An 18,517-nucleotide genomic window follows, 5' to 3' on the forward strand; every position below is an offset into this window, starting at 1 on the left:
CACAGAAATTACAATTGCAAATTTATAGAGATGGTGACTCTAACTGTAAGTGATGTCATAAATATACTAGAAGTAAAGCAGGGCAAGTTAAAAATATAACACAGTATTTCTCCCACCACCCAAATGTAGAATCCTATGGCCATGTTTCCAAATCTATTGGTATTTTGCATTTCCCACAGATGGCTAAAAATGAGGCTAGAAGGACCTGATGTCCGAAACAGCTGTTGCAGCTCAATTCACAATAGCTAAGATTTGGAATCAACCAGATACCCATCAACCAATGACTAAATTAAGAAAATGTGTACATATACTCTATGGAATATTGCTCAGCCATAAAAAAATGAAATCCTGTCTTCTACAACAAAATGGATGCAACTCAAAACTGTTATACTTAGTGAAATAAACTACTCCCAAGAAGACAAATATCATACATTTTCCTTGATCTGTGGTAACTAATAGAGTACAAAAAATGTAATATATAAATATTTGCAATTCAATCTGCATAAAACTATTCCTGTGCAAAAATTCTTGAAAGGAAGTGGCTTAAAGTCTAAATGAACTTAATTATTATCTTATAATCCACACCAGAAATATTTAGATGTTACATTGTCATTGTTTGTATTTCATTGAAAGAAATTATGAATGACTAACTGACCAAAAAAACTGTATATGGGTGAAAAGGTCGTTTACACATTCAGTTATTGTTTATAGCCCCTGTGTTTTTATGTGTTAAACTTCTTATTTGGTGAAGTATTTAGCCTTTTTACTGTAATGTAAATTTAAAATATGTTATCTCAAAAATTTAAAAAAAAGAGAGAAGTAAGGGTAGAAGGAAAGAGGGAGTGAGGGAGGCATGGAAGGAGGGAGGGAGGGTGAGAATATCATTATGTTTTTAGACTTGTATTTAAAATCATATTGAATCTGTTAAAGTTTAATTAAAATGAAAATGAAAAAAGTCTATGAAAGGGATCAGCATTAGAACAAAAATTAAAAAAAAAAAAACACCTTGTCAGGAAAAAAAAGAACCATCAATGGAAGCCTCCGTGAGTTTGAACACAAAGTGCACCTCCTAAGGAGAAGGCTGTGAAGCAACACTGTGCATGTCCGCATACGTGTTCCCATGCAAATAGGGAGTGCAGACTTGGAGAAATGAACTAGGAGTGGATGAATTGTCCTCTTGGTTATTTGTGTTCCTTTAAGGACAACCACTCCAGGTCTTATTTCAGGCATCAGTTGAACATGAATTTATGTTGCTCAGTGCTCTGATCTTACTTTATCTGAATACGCCCTTTCTCATGGACCTGTATACAGGCACTCAACAGCAGAAGATCAATAGCAACAAAAAGACAGCTGTGTACACCCTTGTGGATTTCCTACCCCATGCTCCAAATTAGCATGGAGGAAGCTGGAGCTTATTTGTGCATAATGAAGAGGGAAAAAAAGTCACACAAACCAGAATATTAACACCAACAATGGGAGTGGAGACAGATGGAGGGAAGGAGAACCCTTCACACAAAGGGATAGGAAGTAAGACAAATTGGAAACCAACAGACAATGGAGACCATGAGAGGATTGGATTTTGTCTTGCTTTGTTTAACATGGGAAGAAATAAACTATACTGTGCCCAACAAAGGACAACACAAGCCTGGTCAGGGGGTAAGGCATTATTTGGAGTACTTCACATTTCCTCTTTACTAAAATGTTACAAGACAAAGAACCTTACAAGTCTTTAGAGTTGACCAGCAAGGAAATGATCAGCTCAAAAGACTCCCATCTTCAGTATTCTTGTTGACTATTACTTTTAAGAGAATGCACGAAAGTTCAGTGGATTGTCCACATCCTCTGTCTTCTGCAGTTAAAAAAGCCACTTCCTCCCCAGCACATGAGAATCACAATGGTCATCCATGGCAAAAGGAAATGAAGGCAATTGTTGAGATTTATTTATTTTGGAAAACGTTGCAAGGTTGTGTGTGTGTGCACTGGCATTCACTTACAGTCTTTTTAATGAATCCAAATGAGAAAAGCTCCCAGCTGGGATTTTAGATAATTTGTTGTTATGCAAAAATCTGAAAAATAAAAGATAAATTTTAATTACCACACAAGAATGATGAGATTGGGGAAAACAAATTTGTTTTTGTTTTTTTGTTGTTGTTGTTGTTGTTGTTTTTGTTTTTACCTAATTGTGAACCCAAATATTTTTTTAAAATTACTTCCATGACAAAGGGCAAATGAAAACCAGAGTGGTATTTATGCAAGCATTTGCTCTAAAGATTTACATGTGTATATCTACTACTAGACTGATAGTGGAAGGTCTTTGGAATTTTTACTTTATTTATTTGGCGACAACAAATGTGAAAGAAAAATTCACAAAACTTAACAGTTCAGAATGCAAGAAATCAAAGTAAATAGGCAATAAATTCATCATTAGTACACAACATATATGCATGTAAATTAACACATTGTACATCTTGAACATATACACTGTTTATTTGTAAATTCAATATTTTTTCCTTAAAAAATAAAGAATGACACAGTAAAATATGACAGCAGACACCTGCAAATGAATGGTGACCAACTGGATCCTATCATTGGCAATCTTTGCTTGTACTTCAGCTTAGTAACCAAATATTGTTTTGCTTAATGATGGCCCCATTTGGCCACGTTGTAGTTGCTGGTTCACCAGCCATCTACCTGTTCTGTCTCAAACCATGCTTCCAAGCTAGAACCCAGGCTGGTGACAAAGAAGTACTTGTCTGAGGCTCCTGTGCCTATGGAAGGTAATGGAGGGCAGTGGAGGCAGAGGAGCCAGGCCATGTTATATCTCCCCTGTCTGGCCACTTAGATGACCCAGCACTGCTGTGGGCTTCACAGATGCTGCCATCGCTGTACCACCATGCTTAGAACTAGAAGTATTATAAAAGGAGAAATCACCAGGTACAGAGTGTCTGGTCACTAGGACCTCTGAATGCATTTTCAACCAGACACACTTGAAGGAAGAGAGGAAAACAGAAAAACAAAAGATAAATTGTTAATCACCCACACCCTTTCTTGAGACTCAACGAAATAAGCATAAGTAAGCAAAGTATATCTACAAAAGTTTCTCAATGAGTTCCATCCAGTCTGTTGCTGAGTCCTACTCCATGACTAATGCCCTCCTGTCAGTTAAGTCCTGGATCATCAGTCTTGTTTTCTTAGCAGTGTTATGTTTTTGACTTTCTTTTGATTACTTTACCAATTTTGGGTTAAAGTAAAGGGGAGTAACTGAGCTGGAGCCAAATTCTTTTTATGATTTCAGAGAGTTGAATTTCAGATACACATCTGAAAAGAGATCCATCCGTTTTTCCCTGATCTTTCCTATTCTGATTCCCTGATTCTCTAGCAGTGGCTAGAGAAGAAATCGTGATGGAAGAAATTACAAGTTGTTGACAAAGATCCTCTTGTCTATCCATCTCTGCTCATTTCCTCCAGAGCTCTTTTCCAAATAAATTGACTTTGTGGGCTCCGTGTCCTCTCAACTGCCTAATTTTAATAAGAATTCTGTGCGTTCACATCAGAGCCTGCATGTTCAGAATCCAATCAAACTCCTCATGCCCTAGCATCCTCAGGCAACGACTGGCCATCCTGGCAAGTCCTCAGTGATCAGTTGGCCAGAATCCCCCTAATCCCTGCTGATCCTCTTCGTAACTGTTCATCCACTGGCACTTTGCTCCTTGACTATACATTTCTATTCACCCTGCTTGCCTTTGCTCATTCAGAGTTGAGCCCCATCTCTCTCTCCCCCACTGCAAAAACCCCACAGTAGCCCTTCTACCTCTCACTATGTGCCAATGAATGAAGTTTCTTCGCCATACTTTAGCAAGTGTCATTGAGTAATTTTTGTTGTTGTTAACAGTGTACAGACAGATGTCATAGTGATTCACAGTCTCCACCATGAGCCCTAGTCCCTTTGCCATTTCTTTATGCCAAGGAACATTGGAACAGAGTTTCATGATGGAGAAATAGCTTGTAGCATATTGCAGCTGAACACTGGGAAAAGCCATGGGTCTTGGAGAACTTATACCTGCATTGTTTTTGCTAGGCTGCAAGCATATTTCATTATTTTACAAATAGTGAAGTTCTACATGATAGTAACAGTAAAAAAGACTTATTTATTCTTTAGGCTAGAAATTACATCAATAATCAGAGATTGAAAGATGTTATCTATTTCCTAATCCAAGCCGACTCAAACTAATTGTTTAACAAGCCAAACAAATCAGTAGAAAAGTAAAATATTTCTATCATCAGAGAATTTTGAAACAAGGTATGTAAATATTTGAAAGCCATCGGTGAAATTTTTTCTTAATTATATACAAATGATGACAAAATATCCAAATATTATTTCAACATTTACTTTATGGCTATTTATTATGGTCCCAAGTCACAACATTATTACTACTTCACTATTTTTATAGCTGTTTAATTTCAAGCAGTCTAAACTGCTCTAAACCTCTTCACTTCACCTATAAAATGAGGAAGAGTTATAATAATTAATATCATTATTTATCTCCCAAAACACTGTCCAAGTGACAATGCTAAAAACCATAGTATTGGGCCCCAGCATTGTGGAGTAGAGGGTTAAGCTGCTGCCTGCACTGCCAGCATCCCATATGGGTACCAGTTTGAATCCCATATGCTCTACTTCCAATCCAGCTCGCTGCTAATACAGCAGGAAAGCAGTGGAAAATGACTGATGTATTTTGGCCCCTGCATCCTTGTGGGAGACCCAGATGGTGTTCCAGGCTCCTGGTTTCAGCCTGATCCTATGGTTATTTGGATGGATGGAAGATATTTCTCTCTCTCTCTCTCTTCTTCTCTCTCTCTCTAACTGCTTTTATAAGAAGTAAATAAACCTTTAAAAGCATAAATAAATAAATAAAACCATAGTATTGGTACAGCAGTACTGTTTTGCAAAGTGCAAAAATGTATGTTTATAGTTACTTTTTTCCCATTTCTTCTTTTCAACTTCCTTGAAGTTAATCAAAAACAATTCCCTAAGGCATCTGTTGAAATCTGCCTATAGAAACACTTTGATTGCTTTACTCCCCAAAACCACCTAAAAAGTACTTCTTCCTGGATTGAAAATTTGGTGTAACTATTTATTGCTTATGTCTTCTGTCAAAGATGCTTGGTCTGAAATATTTTAGTGATAACTTCTGCAAGGAATTTCATTCAAAAACCTTTCTCTTTCCCTTGTCAGAAATATACAGGCTATCAAAAAAGCTGTTAGGAATGAGGTTTTTTTTTTCCCTAAAAATGTTGAAGAAAGAAACCAAATCTGCTGTCTGCGGTTTATATTGATGTTTCAAAACGGACCCTCTGAAAATCCAGGAGACCTCTGAGAAGCAGGGAAAACTTCTTCTCACATGCTGCTCCTGGAGAAACTTTGCCTGGGCTCTAGTGAAGTATCGCCCAAGAGAAGGCTGCAGTTCCCAGTCTCACTGACTGCATACCCTCACTCGCCACTTTGTGGATTACCAAACCACAACATTGTTTGGATTCCCAAATCAGGGAAACCAAGTAGGTTCTCATGAACCCTGTATGACCTTTCTAGACACAGAATACTGAGAGTTTTCTTCCTCTTGACATAGTTTCATCTCATATTTTAAAGACTGAATCATTGAACAGTCAACAAGAAGTATGCAAAGGATAAATTATTGCTTGATGCTGTCAGTGTGACAGGCTATTAAAAGGAGCTGGCTTCACCAAGAATGTCCATACTTTCACCAATCTGAAATTCACAAATAGCATGGAGAAGAAAACAGCCAAGTAGTAATGTTCTTCATACCAATCATGAATTATTAAACAAAAAGTGTAAATTAATATTTGACACTACCTCTATTCTGCCTATGTACCAAGTTATAAATCAGCTTGGACATTTCAACCCATGTGGCTCTACCAAATGTGCATAGATTCTCTTGGTGAGCAATGTAATAACGACTAATTTGTCATCTTTCAAGATGGCTTATCTACTGGAAAAAAATTTAACTTTGTTACAGCACCAGGATTTGCACATCAGTTCTTCCACTCAAGAGAGGACAGTGCAGTCTTCCTGCCCTGTATTGATCTCATGTCTTCACTGAATAGAATATCCTCAAACAAGAGATAGAGCTTGATACTTACAAATTTAGTGCAAAGGCCATTTGTCAGGGGACAGCACTCTGGCACAGTAGGTTAATCCTCCCCGCTGCAGCACTGGCATCCCATATGGGTGCTGGTTCTAGTCCCAGCTGCTTCTCTTCTGATCCAGCTCTCTGCTATGGCCTGGGAAAGCAATGGAAGATGGCCCAAGTGTTTGGGCCCCTGAACCTGTGTGGGAGACCTGGAAGAAGCTCCTGGCTCCTGGCTTCAGATCGGCCCAGCTCCAGCCATTGCAGCCATCTGGGGAGTGAACTAGCAAATGGAAGAGTTTTCTCTCTGTCTCTCTTCTCTCACTGTCTGCAACTCTACCTCTCAAATATAAATGAATAAAGAGGCCATTTATCCAAACACACCAAAAAGAAACTAACCCTAGATATCATGGAGATGCTGCTGGATGCACATTAGTTGATGATGTGAGGCTGCAGGCAAGGTCATACTACATTTGTTTGGATTCAGAAATACTTTAAGAGAATAATCTTAAATTTAAAACATCATTCCATGAACAAATTCCAAGGTCCCAAGGAGAAGAATTCTGTGAACTAGGTGTACACATTTACCTCTGTCTCTTTTAAGAGTCCATGGCAATAATAGCCCAGCTAATAAATACAAAGAAATAAACCCACAACAATCAAGAGGATGGACTATAGAAGCTTACTTACAGGTAGGAGAATTAAACATTTCTGAAACCACATGAAATGCACAGAAGAGGGCTGACAGATGAAATGGGAAGAGAAAGCTACTGCCTAGACAATACCAGGAATAACACAGAGACATCAAACATAGGTATAGGCACAAGAATGAAAAGTATGGATGAAAATAGAGGGGCTTACAAAGATAAAGACAGAGGAATATAAAAGCTGCGGTGGCCACCCTTACACAGGGCCCAACTAATGAGAAAAGGGACGTATTTGTGGATATACATACATATTTTCCCTTCCCTAAATAAATCGAACCAAAGGACAGAAAAAAAAAATAAGGCTTTTTTATGGAGCTGGAACTCAAGACAAAATTTTCTTTCTTCTACATTTTAGAAATATAAATCTTGGCCGGCGCCGCAGCTCACTAGGCTAATCCTCTACCTGCCGCGCCAGCACACCGGGTTCTAGTCCCAGTTGGGGCTCCAGATTCTGTCCCGGTTGCCCCTCTTCCAGTCCAGCTCTCTGCTGTGGCCTGGGAAGGCAGTGGAGGATGGCCCAAGTCCTTGGGCCCTGCACCCATGTGGGAGACCAGGAGGAAGCACCTGGCTCCTGGCTTCGGATCGGCACAGCACCGGCTGTAGTGGCCATTTGGGGAGTGAACCAACGGAAGGAAGACCTTTCTCTCTCTCTCTCTTACTGTTTAACTCTGCCTGTCAAAAAAAAAAAAAAAGAAAAGAAAAGAAAAAGAAATATAAATCTGCCATTTCTCATTCAATTTCCCATTGAAAACTCTCACAAAAGGAGAAATTTTGTTAGAAACAGACCTATTAGAGAGGAGTGGGGGAACTGAATATATAATTAAAAACAATTATGAGATGCTATGAGACATGAATAAACAGGAAATCAGAAAGCATTTTTGTATCAACTAAAATATGACTGGAGGTTTTTCAATAATAAGTTTTCAAATGAAGACCTGTGACCAGATTATGAAGCAAAGTGACCAAATAATAGAAAATAAAAGAATATAGAGGCCGGCGCCGCGGCTCACTAAGCTAATCCTCCACCTAGCGGCGCCGGCACACCAGGTTCTAGTCCCGGTTGGGGCGCCGGATTCTGTCCCGGTTGCCCCCCTTCCAGGCCAGCTCTCTGCTGTGGCCAGGGAGTGCAGTGGAGGATGGCCCAGGTGCTTGGGCCCTGCACCCCATGGGAGACCAGGAAAAGCACCTGGCTCCTGGCTCCTGGCTCCTGCCATCGGATCAGCGCGGTGCGTCGGCCGCAGCGCGCCGGCCACAGCAGCCATTGGAGGGTGAACCAATGGCAAAAGGAAAACCTTTCTCTCTGTCTCTCTCTCTCACTGTCCACTCTTTGTGTTTCTATGGGGGTGCAAACTGTTGAAATCTTTACTTAATGCATACTAAACTGATCCTCTGTAAAAAAAAAAAAAAAAAAAAAGAAAGAAAGAAAGAAAGAAAAGAAATTATCAACTCCCAACTTGACTCTCACTGGGATTAAACATGACAATAGGTCTGATCTGATTTCATCATCATTTAAAAAAATCATCTATTATTTTTCACTTTATGTTTCTGTGTGGGAGCAAACTGTTGAAATCCTTACTTAATGTATACTAAGCTGATCTTCTGTATATTAAGATAATCGAAAATGAATCTTGATGTGAATGGAAGGGGAGAGGGAGTGGGAAAGGGGAGGGTTGTGGATGGGAGGGACGGTATGGGGGGGAAGCCATTGTAATCCATAAATCGTACTTTGGAAATTTATATTCATTAAATAAAAGTTAAAAAAAAGAATATAGAGATTCAGATAGTCTGAAACCCAAGCCATAACTAAAAAGAAGGAACAAAAAGTATAAAGAAGAGGGGAAATTATCAAATAAGTAATTAAAGAGAAACATATAAAGCTGAAGAAAGACTTGAGTCTTGAGATTGAAAGAACATTTGAAGTATCAAGCCCAGTGATTCAAAATTCTGAGTTCCAACATGGCCCAGTGGAGGTGCCCACATCTTCTCCACAGAGAAGAACCAAAATAGCAAGCAAATAAATGTGTTTCAAAGTGAGAACCTGTAGGAGAGCATTGGGGTTCAGCTGAGAGGGCACAGCTACCCCATAGGTCACAGAGAATTGGGATGGAAGAGCAAAGAGAGGAACAAACTGTCAACTGTTGCCCTGAACCCATAGTGGATACTGGGGTTCCACATTGCAAGGGAAAGGTTGAACAAGAGAGTGTCAGCAGACCCAATCTCCAGGAACACTAGATGCCAGCAGTCTTAGCTACAAGTAGGATCAACATGCAGTATGGACTTACATCTCAGCAAGGGGAACTCCCAGGACTACAGATGGTAGATTGGTTTCAGGAAAGCAACTCACATTGTTTTCCCAACCCCTAGAACATAAGCTATAGCATTGTCATGTAGTCATTTTAAAAAAAAGATTTATTTTATTTATTTGAAAGACATAGTTACAGAGAGACGTAGAGACAGAGAGAGAGGTTTTCCATCTTCTGGTTCACTCTCCAGATGGCCGCAACGGATGGAGCTGGGCCAATCCGAAGCCAGGAGCCAAGAGTCTCCTCCGGGTCTCCCATGTGGGTGCAGGGGCCCAAGGACTTGGGCCATCTTCTACTACTATCCCAGGCCATAGCAGAGAGCTGGATCAGAAGTGGAGCAGCTGGGACTAAAACCTGCGCCCATATGGGATGTGGGAGCTTCAGACCAGGACTTTAACCCACAGTGCCACAGCGCCAGTCCCAAGTCATATAGTCTTGAGAAAGAAGTTAGCATCAGAATCCACCTGCCCTATGGGACAGAAGTCTCCACATAACCCCATTCTTGCAACCCCACAGACTTTCCACTGCAATAGCAAAACTGGAATGCAGCCTCACAAATCCAGCTAGACCCAGCAGTAACTGTCTTCCCCTCACCTTAGCCCAAGCAACATCCTGCACTACATGAGTCAGGTGGCTCAAGCAAAAGCGGAATAGATCTTGCTACCATAACCTTAGGAGCTAGGGCACTTTCCCCTGAGGGGTTGGAGACAACCACTTTGCCCCACAGTGTAGTGCTTGTGAGTCACAGACTGGGGCCTGCCTTGGTCCCACCATAGCTCTCTTATCAAGGCTGCTTTGGCTCTGGATGGAGTGGCTGCTTATGCACAGCTGCTTGGGCTGCACATCTTGCCTTTCCAGCCTGTTCTGGTTTTGGTGAGTGCCTTGGACTTCAGTTCTGGTGCAATCATAGCCCAGCTAGCTTTGTGCTTACAGGTAATCACACACACCTGCCCAGGACTAGAATATGACATGGCATGACCTTGGCTGCAATCACTGAGATCTGCACTTTCCTGCTAGAACTGAGAGGAGCCCCAGACGTCCCTGCAGCCACTGCCATTGTTCACAGTGGAAGAAGTTACAGAGAGACCACATTTCAGTATCAAACTGGAACTAAAGCCAATGTAGCCTGCCAAGCCAACACTTGAAAATACATCTTCAGGTGAAATCCTTCAGTTCATGAAAGTCATACTGACAGTGACAGAGACAACCAATACATCAAATGTGCAAATATCATGTAGGAGCAAAAGAAGTAAGGAAAAAAGCCAATACTACTCCCCCAAAGGAACATGAGAATGTTGTGATATTGGTTGATATAATGCCTGAGAAGAAATCCAAGGGAATAATTTTATAAAACAAAACATTTTTAAATCTAAACAAAGAGATAAGTTCCAACATAGAAATAGTGACAGATTACAATATTCCTGTCACCAATGGAGAGGTCAACAAGTTAAAGAAACACCAGAGTTAAACTAAGGCCGGCGCCGTGGCTCAATAGGCTAATCCTCCACCTTGCGGCGCCGGCACACCAGGTTCTAGTCCCGGTCAGGGCGCCGGATTCTGTCCCGGTTGCCCCTCTTCCAGGCCAGCTCTCTGCTATGGCCAGGGAGTGCAGTGGAGGATGGCCCAGGTGCTTGGGCCCTGCACCCCATGGGAGACCAGGAAAAGCACCTGGCTCCTGGCTCCTGCCATCGGATCAGCGCGGTGCGCCGGCTGCAGCGCGGCGGCCATTGGAGGGTGAACCAACGGCAAAGGAAGACCTTTCTCTCTGTCTCTCTCTCTCACTGTCCACTCTGCCTGTAAAAAAAAAAAAAAAAAAAAAAAAAAAAAAAAAAAAGAAACACCAGAGTTAAACTAGAATACAGACCAAATTGACCTAACAGATATTTGTAGAACATTTCACCCAGCGGCTATAGAGTACACATTCTTTTCATCAGCACATGTATCAATCTCAAGGATAGGCTATAAACCATACCACAAAACAAGTCTCAGCAAGTTTCAAAAATCAAATCAAATCATGTATCTTTTCTGACCATCATGGAATGAAAATAGAAATCAACAACAAAACAACTGTTAGAATTTAGAAATATATGAAGATTGAGCAACATTCTACTGAATGAAGATTTAGTTACTGAAGAGAACAAAAAGAAAATTTAAAAATTCCTGGAAATGAATTAAAATGAAAACATAATATACCAAAATGTATGGGGTACAGCAAAAATAAATAGTGCTGAGAAGACTGTTCATATCAGTAATTTCACCTATATTTTTAAAAAACAGAAAGATAAGAAATAAACAACCCAACAATTTATCTCCAGGATCTAGAAAAATAAGAGCAACCAAACCTGAAGTCAAAAAAAAGGAAAAAAAAAGAAAAAAGAAAAATTAGAGTAGAGCTAAATAAAATTGAAACTGAGAAAATATATAAAAATCAATGAAATGAAGGACTGTTTTTTAAAAAAATAAACAAAATAAAATAAATTGTTATACTAAAATTTGAAGACTCAAATAAAAATCAGAAATGTAAAAGGAGATATTACAAAGGATTCTTAAGGACTATCATAAATAGCTATAAGCCAACAAATTGGAAAACCTAAGAGAAATGGATATATTTTTGGATATATGTGATCTTCCAAACTCGATCCAAGAAGACATGGAAAACTAATGGGACAGACTAATAATGAGTAATGAGAATAAATAAGTAGTAAAATGTCCCCAGCTGTAGAAGAGTCAGGGTACAGAAGGCTTTACTACTACATTCTACCAAACTTTTAAGGAAGAATTAATACTAATTCTTCTTTAACTATTTCACAAATTTGAAATGGAGGGAACCCTTTCAAATTTGTTCTATGAGGCTAGCATTATCCTGATTCCAAAAACAGGGCACAGCTACAATGACAAGAACAACAAAAGAAATCTCTAGACCAATATCTCTGATGAACATAGACACAATGCAAAAATTTCCAACAACATACTAGCAAATAAAATTCAAGAACATACCAAAAAGTCCATTCACCCTAACAAAATGAGATTTATTCACAAATGAAGAGATGGTTCATAATAATGGTTCATAAATCATTGGTTCATAAAGAAATAACAATGTGTCACATCAACAAAATGAAGGGTAAAAATCATATGATCATCGCAATAGATGCACAACAAGCTTTTGATAAAATTTAGCTCCTATTCATGATTTTAAAAACTTGAAAAATTAGATAAAGAAAGAAATAACATAATGAAGGCTATATATATGACAAACCCATGGTCAACATCATATTGACTGGGAAAAAATGGTATCAATTCCTCTAACATCCTAAATCAGACAAGGATATTCATTGCATCACTATTCACAATAGCAAAGTATGGAATCAATATAAGTGTCCTTGCATGGACAAAAGGATAAAAAAGTATATGCCATAAAGAAGAGTGAAATTCTGACATCTACAGCAAAATGGATGGGAGATCATTATATTAAGTGAAATAAGCGAGATGCTGAAAATATTGCATGTTCTTTTTCTCATGTGGAAGTTAAAATTATTCATATAAATATACACGTGTGTGTATGTGTGTGAGAGAGAGAGAGAAAGGGAGAGAGGTCTGAATTTAAATAGTAATTACTAGAGCTGGGAAGGGTTGGGGTAGGGGTGGAGGGTTGCAAATTGGATAATGGGTATAAAAACCTAGTATTTTGGAATTCATGGGTTCTGGTATTTTGCAGCACAGTGGAGTGACTATGTATTATATTCTGAATAAAGAATTTGAACAGAGGAGCTAGCTACCAGAATAAAGATGTAAAGAATGTAGAAAAATAGAGCCGGCGCCGTGGCTCAATAGGCTAATCCTCCACCTTGCGGCGCCGGCACACCGGGTTCTAGTCCCGGTCGGGGCGCCGAATTCTGTCCCGGTTGCCCCTCTTCCAGGCCAGCTCTCTGCTATGGCCAGGGAGTGCAGTGGAGGATGGCCCAGGTGCTTGGGCCCTGCACCCCATGGGAGACCAGGAAAAGCACCTGGCTCCTGGCTCCTGCCATCGGATCAGCACGGTGCGCCGGCTGCAGCGGCGGCCATTGGAGGGTGAACCAATGGCAAAGGAAGACCTTTCTCTCTGTCTCTCTCTCACTGTCCACTCTGCCTGTAAAAAAAAAAAAAAAAAAGAATGTAGAAAAATAGAAGAAAGTATGAGATTGGATAGTAGTCTCAAAATTTTAAGTGAAGAATCAAGAAAGACTATCAAAATAAATAGAACAAGAATTAGAAGGTCAATTATATATATAATATATATACACTATATATATAGTATATATAATATATATATATAAACAATAAAACACATGGTATTGAACAGAGGGTAGGGAAAGTGGTGTAAATGACCCATCTTTCAGAGTAGGAGGCAGTGCACACAATCTGCACTTAAAAAGGAAAGAATGAACATCTGGACATATTGTCTAGGCAGAAATGTTGACAACTGAAAAATTTAAAAAAAAGAAGTAAACTGGTGGCCTTTATAGAGAGAGACTGAACTAGAAAGTTCTTCCTCTTAAGCTACATGTACTGTACACAGTGGTCCCTCAGTATCTGCGAGGGATCCAGTTTGTGTTAAATCCCTCACAAATACCCAAATCCAGGGTATTTGCATATAACCTGAACATATTCTACCTTATATATTTTTAGTATTTATTTTATTTATTTGAAAGGAAGAGTGATAAAGAGAGAAGGAAAGACAGAAAGAGAGTATTTTTCCATCAACTGGTTCTCTCCCCAAATGGCCACGATGCAGGTTGGGGCCAGGCTGAAGCCAGAAACCAGGAACTCCATCCAGGTCTACCACATGAGTAGCAAGGGCCCAAGCACACCCTACATGCTTTAGCAGGAAACTTAATCAGAAGTGAGGCAGCTGGAACTGAAAGGAACACTAATACTGGATGCTGGAGTCACGGGTGGTGGCCTAATCTACTGCACCCAATTCTGTCTCCTCTAGATTACTTATAACACCAAGCGCAATGTACAGGCTGTGAAAATAGTCATCACGCTGCATTGATTAGGGAATGACTACAAGAAAATTCTGCACATGCCCAGTACAGACCCCAGATATTTTTTTAAATATTTGGTTGAAAGAACATATGTGAAACCCACAAATGTGGAAGATTGGCTATGATATTATATACCTGCATTAGTAGTTTAAAATGTATATTTGTTTAAATAATTAAACCCTTTTTGACTAATCAGTCCCCAAGTTCTTAGAGCCCATTCATGGATCCCATGATAAGAAGTCCCCCCTATAAAGACAAGACCAGGGGCAGGCATTGTACCACAATGGGTCAAGCTGCCCTTGTGATCCAGCCTCCAGGTAATGTGCCTGGGAGGCAGTGGATTATGGCCCAAGTGTCCGAGTTCCTATCAACCATGTGAGATGCCTACATGGAGTTCCTGGCTCCTGGCTTCAGCTTGACCCACCCCCTGCTGTTGTAGCCATTTGGGGAGTCCAGCAGTCAATGAACATCTCTGTCTTTGTCTCTCCCTCCCTTTCTGTCACTCTGCCTTCTAACTAAATTAATCTTTCAAGAAAGACAAGACTTGCATCACTGCTGTAGACCTCTGTATCTCCTCAGGGAGCAGGACACTCTATTTCCTATTTCTGCAGCTTTGGGGGCTGCTGTTTGGTAAGAGTGACCGGAGGGATTTTCAGAGTTTTGGTGGTTCAGTAGCAGTCTTGCTGTACAGCATAAAAGTAGTGCTGATTCATCAGGAAAACATTCCCCTAAATTAAAGTTAGTGACCCAGGTTTCTGAAAGTCTTTAGTCATTAAGACTATATACTTCCACAGTTCCACATGCCTTGAACCATGTGCTTCCTACACAGGGATCCCCATTCACACAAGTCAGAGTAGAAGAGGAGTATCACATGCTCCCATACCCAGCACCCCACCCACCATCTCATTCCTCTGAAACAAAATAAAAACAAAAAATAATAATTTTATGCATTATAGTGCCTGTGCTTCTGTAGTCCAGTAGATTTGAAGTAACTGCATGGGATAGTGGTTGATTAACTTCTCTTATCTTTCAGTGTGTGGATTTTTTATCAGAATGTTTCTGAGATTCATCGTGCTGTATTTTATTTTATGAACAGATGGTAGCTTTTTTTCTTTACTTCTTGTTGAAGACTTGGGTCATTTTCCAGTGTGGATTGATCAGAAAAAAGTGCTGCTGCAAACACTCAAGAATACACCTTCTATTGTACATGTACCTTAATCCATCTGTTCCTATAACAAAACACCTGAGATGAAGTCATTTATAAAGAACTGAAGCTTATCTGATTCATGTTCCTGGAGGCCATGAAGCTCAAGACACTGGCATCTGCGTGACATGTTGTGAGGGCCTTCTTGTTGCATCATAACTTGGCGGAGAGCGTCACAAGGCAAGAGAGCCAGAGGATGCGAGCTCAGCTCTCTCCTGCTCTTCTTATAGGGGGGTTGATTCCTCATAACATCTCTAACCCCAGTTACCTCCCAAAGACACCCCCCTCTGCAAAAACTATTAACATGAATTTGAGGACTGAGCTTCCAATGCATGAACTTCTGTGGTACATTTTCAAACTATACAGAATGGAACTAGAAGTGGAATTGCTAGGTCATAGGAATGTATATGTCCAACTGTAGTAGATTCTACCATAAACTTTCAAAGTGATTTCATCTGTGATCACCTCTTTTACTTTATTTTTAATTGGATTATTCATATTTTCTCCTTGGATTTCAAATTACAGGATGTTGTTTATTTACTCTGCTTCCTAAGCTTACAGCAAAGTGTCCTGATCTCCAGGGCAGTCCAATGTGTTGTATAAACAGAACGTGTAAAGAAAAAGCAAACGACAGTTAGAGGGTCAACACTCACAGCCGCTCTAATTTCAGAAGGTCTTCAAAGGTCTCTGGCTGTAGAGTTGCTATTTGGTTGAAATGAATATACCTGAAAGACACACAATCAAGTTGGTTATTCCCTGTGCTGGTGAGCAAAATAAAATGTTTAAGAATTAGCAATAGTTTCAACTGAAATTGCAAAGGATACCAGCCCCAAACACAGTTCATCAGGTACAAAAATTGGAAACTCAGAGATGGCTTATGCTTCTCCTGTTTTTCACAGTCCTAGATCTAAACATTTGCTGCTCCAAAGGGAACCTGAAGAAGAGGGGTCAAGATGCCACCTCTTTTCTCAGGGATAGCTGTGAAGTTCATAAGATTCTAAGTTGTTGCTGAAGTTAGTCTTCCATGCATTAGAACAATTAAAGTGAAGCTAGAGTAAAAATTTAGATTGCAACCACAATAAGACACACAAGTGACCACACACTAGTTTACATTCCAGAGCAAGGAGAATGTTCCTGTCTGGGGGAGGCAAAGGAGGGCATAGTTGATGGAACATGAGGAATACCTGAAATTAATTCATTATAATGCTGGGGATGGGTGAGGACTAATGTGCGCTGCTTTAATCCTCAAGGATGAGAACTTTTCACTCTCCCACATCCCCTCTATACAATTGATTCAGGAGGTTTTTCCCATAGCTTCCACTTCAGGAAACCTTCTCTTGAAGCAGCTCAACTGAAGCCAGAAAGGTTTGCATTTCCCTCAGAAATCCTAAGATGAAATGAATTCTCATGCTTTCAAAGCACAGGGCTGAGCAGACCTCTGCAAAGTAAATCTTTCTGATAAACAGTAGGATCTCCAAGTAAGGCAGCATCTTTCTTTTCAAAGGTATATCCTGCACCTGACTTCCGAGTACTGCTTTTTCAAATCACCTCAATGAAACCAGTAGCCTTAGACAGCAGTATACAGAGACACACTGCATAAAGCACCTCAAATGTAAAAGAAGCAAACTTGGTTTCATACCTAGTTGGACAGAGGATATCACATGCATGTCAGAGGACACAGTGAAAGGTAAAAGGCGCCTTGTTAATGCAAAGTTATTTGACATCACATAAGGGCACTCAAATGAAAAGAAAAGCCACATATCTTATATGTTTGCAAAAAAATTTTTAATCACAAATAGAAATATTTTTGAAAGAAGAAAATAAAAGTGGCTAATGAAAGGGAATATATTCACTTCATTTCTAGGTTTATTTCTCATAAAATCATTATTATAGGAAGAATACTTCAGATACCTACTGGAAAACCATAATACTACAATAGTGGCAAAATGAAAAGAAAAAGTAATTGGAAAAGTATAGTTGGTTCAAGCTGCCTGAGTTGTATCCTATGGTCAGTGCCGGATCCTCCGTATCCTTGGAAAGTTGACCTCCAGGCTGGTGGTCTTGATCAAAGCTACAGTGGTGACACTGGGATAATTGCCCCAGTATTTTAATAGGACAATTCTGCCCTTTTACCTTAACTTACACACACAAACACACTCATTATATTTTCCATTTGATCTTACAAGGAATGAAGGAGTAGAGCTTGGGAGAGCTAAACAAGTTATTGAGGAAGGGGCTTGAGAGGAGTTTGGAAGGAGGGCAGAGACACATGCTTCAGTTACTGCAGCAAAGAAAGACTTGGAAAGGTGTCCAGTATAAGCTTTTCTTCCTAAGTGAAATACATTGCCTCCACTGTTGGATTCCATTCTGTGTGTGTGTTATATGTGCTCAATAACAGAGACTACAAATAGAATTTTACAATGAGTGTCAATGTGTGCTGATGAGGGCTTCAAGTATAGCATGAAGTACATAATAATAACAAAAAATTTATTGTTTTAAATGCTTTCTCTGTATTTATTCATTTTTCATCTTCACAACTAAGTAGCAAGGTAGATTCTATAAATACCCCCATTGCTTAACTGGGAAAAATGTGGTTCAGAGAGACTAAAAAGTTTGATAAATTTACCCAACTTAGAAATATCCAGACCAATACTTTCATTTTGGTAGATACTTCTCTAAACATCTGGGCCTACCAGTCTCTCTAGTGGTGAACAGCATAGCTGCTTACCTGCTCAGCTGATATACAGAGCACTCAAAGATGACCTACTGCAACTCAAGAGAGTCAGCAGCTCCAGAAGCGAAGGCTTCTCAAGAATGGAAATGCATGCTCCACAGGGAGAAGTAAAGCACCCAGTCACAGAACTTATTAGTGGCAAATCCGGGCCACAGCCCTGACAAAACCCATGCTATCAACATTGCTGAGAGCCACCTCGCAGTTTGCCTGCATCAGCCCTTTCTCCATTTGAAGGTGTGGAGCACTTAACTGGAAGAAAGCATGACATTCCAACCACAGAACCTCCTGAAAAGCCAATAGAAAAAAGGCCACAAGCTATGCACATGATTTATACAACTTGATGCCAAAGGTGAATATTCTAGCATACAAATGACCCAGGCACCATTTTTTCCTCCTTCT

General features: G+C 39.9%; 1 protein-coding gene across 3 annotated transcripts in view; it reads right to left on the reverse strand.

Moving 5' to 3' along the window:
* The window catches only part of PXDNL (peroxidasin like), a 516,369-nt gene that overhangs the window by 166,507 nt on the left and 331,345 nt on the right, over positions 1 to 18,517 (reverse strand). For all 3 annotated transcript variants that reach the window (XM_002710472.6, XM_089335219.1, XM_089335220.1), the window contains exons 5-6: positions 16,038 to 16,109; positions 1,995 to 2,066 (exon numbers count right to left, since the gene is read on the reverse strand). In XM_002710472.6, the coding sequence (XP_002710518.4) occupies positions 1,995 to 2,066; positions 16,038 to 16,109 (144 nt within the window). The remainder of the gene's footprint in view (positions 1 to 1,994; positions 2,067 to 16,037; positions 16,110 to 18,517) is intronic.

This window comes from Oryctolagus cuniculus, chromosome 6 (assembly GCF_051225735.1).
Source record: "Oryctolagus cuniculus isolate XC-2025 breed Fujian yellow rabbit chromosome 6, ASM5122573v1, whole genome shotgun sequence".
In the NCBI taxonomy this organism is placed as follows: Eukaryota; Metazoa; Chordata; class Mammalia; order Lagomorpha; family Leporidae; genus Oryctolagus; species Oryctolagus cuniculus.